Source organism: Sminthopsis crassicaudata, chromosome 5, assembly GCF_048593235.1.
Source record: "Sminthopsis crassicaudata isolate SCR6 chromosome 5, ASM4859323v1, whole genome shotgun sequence".
Lineage (NCBI taxonomy): Eukaryota > Metazoa > Chordata > Mammalia > Dasyuromorphia > Dasyuridae > Sminthopsis > Sminthopsis crassicaudata.
The window spans coordinates 267,343,330-267,355,701 of NC_133621.1; the positions used below are offsets into that span (position 1 = coordinate 267,343,330).

The window sequence follows — 12,372 nt, forward strand, 5'->3', positions numbered from 1 at the left end:
TTGCGAAAGAATCCAGCCATAGTGGAGAGCAATCTGGAATTATGCCCAAAAAGTTATCAAACTGTGCATACCCTTTGACCCAGCAGCGCTACTACTGGAATTATATCCCAAAGAAATACTAAAGAGCGGAAAGAGACATATATGTGCCAAAATGTTTGTGGCAGCTCTTTTTGTTGTAGCTAGAAACTGGAAGATGAATGGATGCCCATCAGTTGGAGAATGGTTGGGTAAATTGTGGTATATGAAGGTTATGGAATATTATTGCTCTGTAAGAAATGACCAGCAGGAGGAATACAGAGAGGCCTGGAGAGACTTAAATCAACTGATGCTGAGTGAAATGAGCAGAACCAGAAGATCACTGTACACTTCAACAACAATACTGTATGAGGATGTATTCTGATGGAGGTGGAAATCTTCAACATAAAGAAGATCCAACTCACTTCCAGTTGATCAATGATGGACAGAGGTAGCTACACCCAGAGAAGAAACACTGGGAAGTGAATGTAAATTGTTAGCACTAATATCTGTCTGCCCAGGTTGCATGTACCTTCGGATTCTAATGTTTATTGTGCAACAAGAAAATGATATTCACACACATGTATTGTACCTAGACTATATTGTAACACATGTAAATTGTATGGGATTGCCTGTCATTGGGGGGAGGGAATAGAGGGAGGGGGGGTAATTTGGAAAAATGAATACAAGGGATAATATTATAAAAAAAGTATATATATATAATTAAAAAAATTAAAAAAAAAAAAGAATTTGGCCCCATATCATTTGGTGCATATATGTTTAGTATTGATATTATTTCAGTGTCTATGACAAAGCTTCTTAAATTGAGTCACGAAAAATTTAGCATCAATAAAACTATAAAATATCCCACTAAGATTTAATTCATTATATAAAAATAAACAAGTGTATCCATGTAATTAGTATGGAAATTTGCTTTTGTCTTTAATGAATGGTAATATACATAATATACATACACATACATATACACCAAAAACTGTTTTAAAATAAATTTGTTCATGATTAGAAATAAAAAAAAAAAATACTTGGTAGGGGGGTAAGAGGCAAGGAAAGGGGAAAAGCATAAGCAGGGGTTAATAGGATGCTAAGCAATATAGAATTAGTCCTTCTAACCATAAATGTGAACAGGGCAAACTGCCTCATTAAGAGGAAGCTGTTAGCAGACTGGATTAAAAGTCAGAATCCTACTATATGTTGTTTACAGGAAACACACCTGAAACAGGGTGATACATTCAAACTAAAAGTAAAAGGGTGGAGCAGAATCTATTATGCTTCAGGCAAAACCAAAAAAGCAGGGGTAGCCATCCACATGTCAGATCAAGCAAAAACAAAAATTGATCAAATTAAAAGAGATAAGGAATGGCATTATATCCTGCTAAAGGGCAGCATCAATAATGAAGCAGTATCAATATTAAACGTATATGCACCAAGTGGTGCAGCATCTAAATTCTTAAAAGAGAAATTAAGAGAGCTGCAAGAGGAAATAGATAGCAAAATTAAAATAGTGGGACATCTCAACTTTGCACTCTCAGAATTAGATAAATCAAACCACAAAATAAATAAGAAAGAAGTCAAACAGGTAAATAGAATACTAGAAAAGTTTGATATGTTAGGTCTCTGGCGAAAGCTAAATGGAGACAGAAAGGAGTATACTTCCTTCTCAGCAGTTCATGGAACCTATACAAAAATTGATCATATACTAGGGCATAAAAACCTCAAAAGCAAATGCAGTAAGGCAGAAATAGTAAATGCATCCTTTTCAGACCACAATGCAATCAAAATTACATTTAATAAAATGCCAGGGGAAAATAGACCAAAAAATAATTGGAAACTAAATAATCTTAAAGAATGACTGGGTAAAACAGCAAATCATAGACATAATTAATAACTTCACCCAAGAAAATGACAATAATGAGACATCATACCAAAATGTGTAGGATACAGCCAAAGCAGTAATAAGGGGAAGTTTTATATCTCTAGAGGCCTACTTGCATAAAATAGAGAAAGAGAGGGTCAACGAATTGGGCTTACAACTAAAATTGCTAGAAAAGGAACAAATTAAAACCCCCCAGAAAAACACAAAACTTGAAATTCAAAAAATAAAAGGTGAGATTAATAAAATTGAAAGTAAAAAAAAACTATTGAATTAATTAATAAAACTAAGAGTTGGTTCTATGAAAAAAGCAACAAAATAGACAAACCCTTAGTAAACCTGATTAAAAAAAGGAAAGAGAAAAAGCAAACTGTTAGTCTTGAAAGTGAAAAGGGTGAACTCACCACTAATGAAGAGTTAATTAGAACAATAGTTAGGAGCTACTTTGCTCAACTTTATGCCAATAAATTCGATAACTTCAATGAAATGGAAGAATACCTTCAAAAATACAGCTTGCCCAGATTAACAGAGGAAGAAGTAAGTAGTCTAAATAGTCCCATCTCAGAAAAATAAATAGACCAAGCTATTAACCAACTTCCTAAGAAAAGTCCCCACGACCAGATGGATTTACATCTGAATTCTACCAAACACTTAAAGAACAACTAACTCCAATGCTATGTAAACTATTTGAAGAAATAGGGATTGAAGGAGTCCTACCAAATTCCTTCTATGACACAGACATGGTACTGATACCTAAACCAGGTAGATTGAAAACTGAGAAAGAAAACTATACACCAATTTCCTTAGTGAATATTGATGCTAAAATCTTAAATAAGATATTAGCAAATAGACTTCAGAAAATCATCCCCAGGATAATACACTATGACCAAGTGGGATTTATACCAGGAATGCAGGGCTGGTATAATATTAGGAAAACTATTAGTATAATTGACCATATTAATAATCACATTAATAAAAACCATATGATCATCTCAATAGATGCAGAAAAAGCATTTGATAAAATCCAACATCCATTCCTATTAAAAACGCTTGAGAGTCTAGGAATAAATGGACTATTCCTTGAAATAATAAGGAGCATATATTTAAAACCTTCAGTAAACATCATATGTAATGGCGATAAACTAGAACCTTTCCCTATAAGATCAGGAGTGAAACAAGGTTGCCCAGTATCACCATTACTTTTCAATATAGTACTAGAAACTCTAGCCTCGGCAATAAGAGCCGAGAAAGAGATTCAAGGAATTAGAGTAGGAAATGTGGAAATCAAATTATCACTTTTCGCAGATGACGTGATGGTATACTTAGAGAACCCCAAAGACTCTGCTAAAAAGCTATTAGAAATAAGTCAGAATTTTAGCAAAGTGGCAGAATACAAAATAAATCCACATAAATCCTCGGCATTTTTATATATCACTGACAAAATGCAACAGCAAGAGATACAAAGAGAAATTCCATTCAAAATAACGGTCGATAGTATGAAATATTTGGGAATATATCTACCAAAGGAGAGTCAGGAATTATATGAGCAAAATTACAAAACACTTGCCACAAAAATAAAGTCAGATTTAAATAATTGGAAAGACATTCGGTGCTCTTGGATAGGCCGAGCGAATATAATTAAAATGACAATACTCCCTAAACTAATCTATTTATTTAGTGCTATACCAATCAGACTTCCAAGAAACTATTTCAATAACCTAGAAAAAATAACAACAGAATTTATATGGAACAACAAAAGGTCGAGAATTTCAAGGGAAGTAATGAAAAAAAAATTAAGTGAAGGTGGTCTAGCTGTACCTGATCTAGAACTGTATTATATAGCAACAGTCACCAAAACCATTTGGTATTGGCTAAGAAATAGACTAGTTGATCAGTGGCATAGGTTAGGTTCACAGGGCAAGATAGTGAATAAAAATAGCAATCTAGTGTTTGACAAACACTAAGATCCCAAATTTTGGTATAAGAATTCATTATTTGACAAAAACTGCAGGGAAAACTGGAAATTAGTATGGCAGAAACTAGGCATGGACCCACATTTAACACCACATACTACGATTAGATCAAAATGGGTCCAAGATTTAGGCATAACGAACAAAATCATAAATAAATTGGAGGATCATAGGATGGTTTACCTCTCAGACTTGTGGAGGAGGAAGGAGTTTGTGTCCAAGGGAGAACTAGAGACCATTATTGATCACAAAATAGAAAATTTTGATTACACCAAATTAAAAAGTTTCTGCACAAACAAAACTAATGCAAACAAGATTAGAAGGGAAGTAACAAATTGGGAAAACATTTTTATAGTTAAAGGTTCTGATAAAGGCCTCATCTCCAAAATATACAGAGAATTGACTTTAATTTATAAGAAATCAAGCCATTCTCCAATTGAAAAATGGTCAAAGGATATGAACAGGCAAATTTCAGATGATGAAATTGAAACTATTTCTACTTATATGAAAGAGTGTTCCAAATCACTATTGATCAGAGAAATGCAAATTAAGACAACTATGAGATATCATTACACACCTGTCAGATTGGCTCAGATGACAGCAACAAATAATGATGAATGTTGGAGGGGCTGTGGGAAAACTGGGACACTGATGCATTGTTGGTGGAGTTGTGAAAGAAGCCAACCATTCTGGAGAGCAATCTGCAATTATGCCCAAAAAGTTATCAAAATGTACATACCCTTTGACCCAGCCATACTACTACTGGGCTTATATCCCAAGGAAATACTAACGAAGGGAAAGGGACCTGTATGTGCCAAAATGTTTGTGGCAGCCCTTTTCAGAGTGGCTAGAAGCTGGAAAATGAATGGATGTCCATCAATTGGAGAATGGTTGGGTAAATTTTGGTATATGAATGTTATGGAATATTATTGTTCTGTAAGAAATGACCAAGAGGAGAAATACAGAGAGGCTTGGAGAGACTTACATCAACTGATGCTAAGTGAAACACGCAGAACCAGGAGATCATTATACACTTCAACAACAATACTGTATGAGGATGTATTCTGATGGAAGTGGATATCTTCAACATAGAGAAGAGCTAATCCAATTCCAATTGATCAATGATGGACAGATTCAGCTACATCCAGAAAAGGAACACTTTGAAATGAGTGTAAACTGTTATTTCTACCTTCTGAATCCATTTCTTCCTGTGTAACAAGAAATTTGGTTCTACACACATATATTGTATCTAGAATATATTGTAATATATTTAACATGTATAAGACTGCCTGCCATCTGGGGGAGGGGGTTGGGGGAGGAAGGGAAGAAATCTGAACAGTAGTAAGTGCAAGGGATAATGTTGTAAAAAATTACCTAAAAAAAACCTAAAACCTAAAAAAAAAACTAATGTGATTAATGTGAAAATGAGTTTTCCAAGATAAAAGCACTTCTCTCCCCTACATCAAATTGAAAGGATGGAAGAGATTTAGAAACTCAAAATCTCAGAAAAGTGAATGCTCAAATTATCTTGACATGTAATTGGTAAAACATCAAATGTTATTAAAAATAAAATTAATACATTCAGAGTAAAAGTTCAGAAAGAAATTATCAACATTTTTTTCAATTTCAGCTCAATGAAAATCCAATCTATTACTATTCAATATTTGTAATATTTCTTTCACTGGGAAGTGATCTTTTTTACTCTTTTAGAATTTTTCTTTCTTTCAAATGCTTTAAAAATTATTCTGAAATATCTCTTGCACTTTTGGGAGGGGGCTTTTTCTCTCATGGACTTTTTTTTTATAGGCATCTAGTTCAGGTCTTGCCACTCTTCCTGCAGAATTTTGAATTTATCTTGCCTCACAGAGAATTTTAGATACTGAACTGAATGGGTTCAAATGTCCCACTATTGGTCATAATGAAAATAGAAATATTGATGATTCTGTTCAATTTCATATTTATTCATTGTCATTCTTCCAGGTTTGTAGACAAATTCTTTCAGAATGATCTGGCTAGTCTTCATGCAAAACAGCCTAAAGGCTTATTCTCTCCTTAATGGCTTTTCATTTTTTTGCAAAGCAATACCTGTCTTCATCTTCTAACTTCAATTTTTTTTTTAAATAAATTGTGTTGTTCTAAGCTTGAGCTAATTTTAGTGCTAACATCTCTCTTTATTGCAGAGATGATATATCCCAACTGATGCAGGTTCTGGGCTATTTTGGCTTCCTCTTTGAGATAATGGTTTAGTATTGACGGAAGTTCCCATTTTGGAGGGTTTGATAGCTTGTTTAAAAACAGCAGGTTATAGCTATTATATCCCTTTCATATTTAGGCTTTCTCCTCATTTGCATTAATTTTTATCTTAACACTGGCCAGTCTATGATCTGAATGTCCATAACCATCTAATTCTGAAATTATTCCAACAATGGTAACCAATCATTTTTGTTTGTTAGGATGATATCAGTTTTGTGTTTGGGAGTGGGTGGTTGTAGTTGGGTTTTGCTTTGTTTTTGGTGATATCAAAAATTTTTCTTTCATGCATATGCTAAGATCAAACAAGATCCCATGACACATTCCACCAAAGAGATACTTTTTTTCCAATAAGCTAGATGTAAATAATGAAGTATATGCTCACCTAAGGTGTTTGCCAGTGCTGTTTAGGATGCTCTGGACAGAGTCCAAATAGAATAGGTTGTATATGATGGAAATGATTTCCAAATACTCCTAGTTGGAGATGACATTTTGCTGACTGCATCAAGTCTTGGAACATGAAAAAGTCCCACATTCAGTAAAAAGAGATTGGTTAAAGTAGATAAAAGTAAGTATTTCCAGATTCTGTGTAGTTTAATGGGCAGCCCCATCTAGTTGGTTTGTCTATAGGTTTGTAGATGTGTTTCTATGTACAGATATACATGCACACATCAAAGCCTGCATGGGCACTGAACAACAACAATGCACTGGTCTCAAAATTGTTGGGGAAGGGAGAGACAATTGGATGTCATTTGAGAAACTTCACAGCACTTCTAATAATCACATTGCCACATTTCATAAGCACTACTATTCTTTCAGGAATTATATTTGGCTATAGTAAAGTTTTTAAAATCCCAGACCCAAACACATGATCTCAAAAGAATGAAAATTATAGATAATTCCAAGGATCCATGGACATATATGTGGTGAATATAAATAGATGTAGGCAATAATGACTTTGATGTAGTAAGTGATGTCAAAGACATGAATGAACAGAAAGAGAGGTGGACTAATCTTGCATTGAAAATAAAAATTTGCACTGGTCCTCAAGTATTAAAAAAACCAAGAGAATAATTCACTATGTTTCCTGGATTCTTTATGAAGAACAATAAAAGTTCTGTAGGAGCAGATTGGATAGAAGGATTAAAAGAAGAAAGTGTCATAAGAATTCACATTCTTGATTAAAGATCAAGGGTCCATTCAAAGGATTTCATAGAATTATCATGCTTTTATTTATTTGCATTTGTCAATGTGCATATTCCTAAGGGAAAGTGAAACAAGTAATAACATGAAATATATGTTATGATCCTCATGAGTGACATTAAGATTATTTCATAAAGAAAATCAATTGAATGAGAGTACAAAACTTTTGTGGGACAATCTTAAATAATTACAAATCAATAAAGAAAACTGCAAATAGTAATCACCAATAAACAAATGCTTAGTATGCCTATAGGAAGTGTTTTCTCTCTTGCAGAATCATAAATAAGAGTTTTTTTCTTTTCATAGGCAGTGTTTGTTGACATTTTTCACCTCTTTGCAATGATATTCAATTTCAATCACTATTGTTTACTAAGCATTCCATGATGTAAATTCCATGACTTAATCTTATTCTTTTAGAGATGTTAATTTTTTTCAATTTTAAGTTTTAGTTACTGTACCTTTTAGCATTATCTAAGGCATTTGCATTTGCTCCATTCTCTAAGAGCAAGTCTGCCATGTTGATGTTATTTCTTGAAATTGCCAGCAAAAGTGGTGTGAGGCCTTCCTGCAAAGTCAAAATAAAGATATCTTTATATTAAGCAAGAATTCTATATTTAATTCAATTCAGCTTATAACATTTTGTAAACATCTTGTGAATTTGCTAATGACACGTTAATGGAACACCAGCGTTAGAAGACCAGAGCACAAATCCTTTATTAATTAATTCCTATGTGACCATAAAGCAAATGATTTCACCTCTCTGGGTCCTAAGTTTCTTTACCTGTAAAATGAAACTAGAGATCACTGGGATTCCTTCTAGTTTATAATATGTAACAATATTTTAAAAGACAGAAATTCAGAATTTGTTGAGACCATTTCATATTATGCCATGAGTGTCTCCCATTCTTGTCACTTTCATTTCTTTTTTTTAAAATTAATTTTGTAATTATTATATTTTTGACAGTACATATGCATAGGTAATTTTTTTTACAACATTATCCCTTGTATTCCCTTCTGTTCTGAATTTTGCCTATCTTCCCTCCACCCCTCCCCTAGATTGCAGGCATTCCCATACATATTAAATATGTTACAGTATAACTGAGATACAATATATATGTGCAGAACTGAATTTTTGTTGTTGTTGTTGTTGTTGCAAAGGAAGAATTGGATTCTGAAGGTAAAAATAACCTGGGAAAAACAAAACATGCAAACAGTTTCCCCTCATTTCCCAGTGTTCTTCTCTGGGTGTAGCTGATTCTGTCCATCATTGATCAATTGGAATTGGATTAGATCTTCTCTATGTCACTTTCATTTCATAATCAATTATTGTCCAAATGAAGCCAAACTTATTTCCACAGACCTCTACTAAAAGAAAGCTATATCCTGGTTGGGTTTAAAGTTGACTAGTTATCTTTACCATTCCTCCTGAATTTATAAATTCAAAACAATCACAACCACAACAACAACAAACAAAACAAATGTTTTAAAATTTTGCCTTAAGAGGGTTAAATCTGGAAGAAAGCCATTTGCCTAGTATTTTCCCTCTCTTACCAACTTTCCTAGAAAGAAAATGACTTTAAATGTGTAGTCCTTAGGATCAAAAGAACAAAACAAAACAAAACAAAAAAACAAAACACAACAAAACAAACAAACAAAACAACATGTACTTAAGAATTTGTTCCTGTGAAAATTTTGTCTCTGTGTAGTGATACCTAGTAGGAACAAATCGTTTAAAATCTGCTTTGTTATACAAGAGGTTAGCTTCTACCTTATTTTTTGCTTCAATATCAGTCGGGTATTGAAGTAGTTTTTTTGCTATGAATTCATTATGACCTAGGACAACATAGTGAAGTGCAGTGTTGTTGTTGCCATCCCCAAGATTAGGGTCTGCACCATGTTCAAGCAAGATTGTTGCACACTCCTTCTGCTGACATTCTATTGCCTGTAGATATAATATACACAAAGAAATAACAAAGCAATATAAAATTTAGTATATTCAAGCATCATTAGGGATATTTAAAGAAGTTAGCAAAAGCTACTAACTTATTTACTAACTTTTAATTTTCTTAATCACAGAAAGAAATCAACATGCATTTCATTGACCATCATGGTTAACTAATACATACCTTTATTAACGGTGTTCGACTGTCATTGTCCAACAAATTTAGTTTGCAATTTTTCTCTACTAGGAGAGATACAACATCTGGATGTCCATTGGCACAAGCCAGGTGAAGAGGTGTTCTACAAAAATGAGGGAGTAATATGATTGTTTGATAATGTACTACAACAATCAAAATTTTACCATTTTAGGATAGTTTTAATGTAATATGTATTATTATTCTTATGCCTAAATTATAAATAATTTCCAAAAATAAATGGGTACTACTGTCCCCTAAAGAAATACAAAATATGCATTAACTCTCATTGCTGGTATGGTAGACAAAATTGCCAGGGATGGATGGGGTGGGGTGGAATATATTCAGGAGGTAGATTTACATTTCATTACAGATTGCATTAGAAATTTGCTCCGTTTCTGACCTGTGCTAAATCACCTTTCCTCAGGCAATTTGCTGACCCCTTGCACCTTGGCACTTACCATATTGGTTACCAAAACCAATGGTAACCAATTGGTTACCATAACCAAAAAATAAGAAAACAGATTTTTAAAAATAAGAAAATAGAACAGATTGTGAAACAACTCATAAAAAAGCAATAGATCTATAGAGAAAATAAAGAAGAGAAAATATAAGAACTGGACTGCCAGAAAATTATGACAAAAAAGCAGCTCTTCCAAATCTTTTCATCCCTTTTCAAACCTCCCATAGTATACTCTGTTCACCTTTTCAGCTAATTAAAAAAAAAAAACCTACTCATATTTTACTGGGGAAAAAAATTGAGACCATTTCCTGAGATCTCCCTCTTTCACCCTCTTTCTCACCTAACTCATCTAAATATCTTCTACCATTATTTTTCATTTACCTATCTCATATGAAGAGGTAGTCTTTTTCCTTGCCAATAAAAATGCCTCTTTGTATACAAGCGATACCATTCTATAATACTTACCATTCCTCTTGTCACTTATCTTCAATCTTTCATTGCATCCTGGATATTTCCCTGCTTGCCTACAAAAATCCCCTTGTCTTCTCCCCCCTTCCCCAAAGTAACTACACTTGATCAACTGATGCCTACTATCATCCCCCATTTCTCCTGTCTTTTGTAATTGAATGTCAGAAAATTAAGGGTTTTTTTCTAAATTCTTCACTGAATCTAATGAATCTATCTCTTAATTAACAAATCTTTTTCTTTATTCTCATTTTAGTAACCTCTGGTGTCTTTGAAAGTGCATTCATTTTCTCCTTAATATTCCCTTCTAAATTGTGTAACACTGCTTTCTCCTGGTTCTCTTCCCAAGTATCAGATTCTTAGGCTTCTTTGCTTAAGTCCCTTTCTTGATTAACCTCTTAGCATAAGGTCAATCCCTACTGCACTATTCCTTTGTATCTATATCTATATATCTATCTATATCTATCTATCTATCTATATATATATATATATATATTTATATCTATATCTATAGATCTATATCTATAGATCTATAGATCTATATAAAACACAGGTCTTAATAAAAGCACAATTAATTTTCTGCCTTGAATCTTTCATTCTTCATAGATCGTGTCCATATTTCACCAGCCCAGGGCAGCTAAGTGGCACAATGAACAAGAGTTCTGGACTTGGTGTCAGGAAAACTCTTCTTGAGGTCAAATGTGATGTTAGATAAGTAAAGTTTTGTGACCCTGAGGTTATTTGACCTTGTTTGCCTCAATTTCCTATCCCTCAAAAGGGGGTTGAAGGAAATGGCAAAACATTCCATTAAGTTTCCCAAGAAAATCCCCCAATATTCTTAAGTATAGCCTGACAAAATCGTTTTAGACCTGTAAACAATTCAGCAGATGGGAATAGTATTTGCTTCCACGTTGCTACTGATCAAGAATATGTTGGCCTGACGAAATGACAAATGGAGTTTCCAATTCATTAAAAGTGGCTAGGTAGGAAGGGGAAGTGAAGCCCGCTTTTGGGACTTGCTATCCTGACCCTGTCCTAGGTGCTGAAGTGGTTTGATTTCCCGATGGTTAATTGGGATGCACTTCATCTACTCCTGTGCAGGGATGTCTTACCTAGGGTTTGGGCTTTCCCTTCTCTCCTTCTAACCCAACCTTTGCTCTTACCGCTTCACTTTATCCAGATCATTCACATCGTTTTTTCCCAGCAGCAGTAGCTGCTGCACCTTCGCCACATCTCCACGCAAGGCAGCTTTGTGGATCTTCCTGAGGTCCTTGCTCCGGATCAGGTATCCTTCGGTGCGGTAGGGTGTTTGGACCCCAAAGGAACTCGAAAGCTTGAAGGGGCGAGATGGAAATTGCCCCTTCTTCTTGCAGAAATTGAAAATCTTCATTGCGGAGACAGGCTTTAGGCTGAGGAGTCCTCGTTCGAGCCCCTCAGCCTACTCAGAAGGGGAATTAAAAGGGGGTATTAAAGGGGGAATTCAATGGGGGTATTTAAGGGAAAATTAAAATGGAAACAAAGGGGAATTAAAAGGGGAAATAAAGGGAAAATGAAAGTGGAAACAAAGGGAGAATTAAAAGGGGAAATGTCAATAACTCGAGACTCGAGATTTGGGGATCTGTGAACTCGCAACAGTTAATAACCGATTCAGCACTAGAGCTGATAGCAATCCTGGCAATGGCCGGAGGGAAAGTGATGCCTTTATCAGGTCCGAGGTTCACGAGGATGCGATAAAGGGTCAAGGCACGCACTGGTGAGCGCACGGATGCCAAATCCGTTAGCTCTCAGCTCGAGGAGTCCACAGCTCGAGGGCACGAGGATGGGTGAGACCTGGAGCTCTTGCGTTCAAATCTCGAGACCTGTTTTATTTACTTTTGTAATGAGCAAAGCACTTCCTCTCGGAGCCTGGTTTCTTCTGTAAAATGATCTTCTACTCGATAATCTCCCAAGGTTCTTGCAGTCCTTTTAACAATTCTGTGA

The 12,372-nt window shown here is 34.6% G+C and overlaps 1 protein-coding gene across 1 annotated transcript in view; it reads right to left on the bottom strand.

The window, feature by feature from the left end:
- Positions 1 to 12,071, bottom strand: part of LOC141544591 (uncharacterized) — a 64,802-nt gene extending 52,731 nt beyond the window's left edge. The window contains exons 1-4 of the mRNA XM_074270964.1: positions 11,556 to 12,071; positions 9,456 to 9,570; positions 9,098 to 9,271; positions 7,788 to 7,894 (exon numbers count right to left, since the gene is read on the bottom strand). Coding sequence (XP_074127065.1) covers positions 7,788 to 7,894; positions 9,098 to 9,271; positions 9,456 to 9,570; positions 11,556 to 11,782 — 623 coding nt within the window. The 5' untranslated portion in view covers positions 11,783 to 12,071. The remainder of the gene's footprint in view (positions 1 to 7,787; positions 7,895 to 9,097; positions 9,272 to 9,455; positions 9,571 to 11,555) is intronic.
- Positions 12,072 to 12,372: the final 301 nt, after the last annotated feature.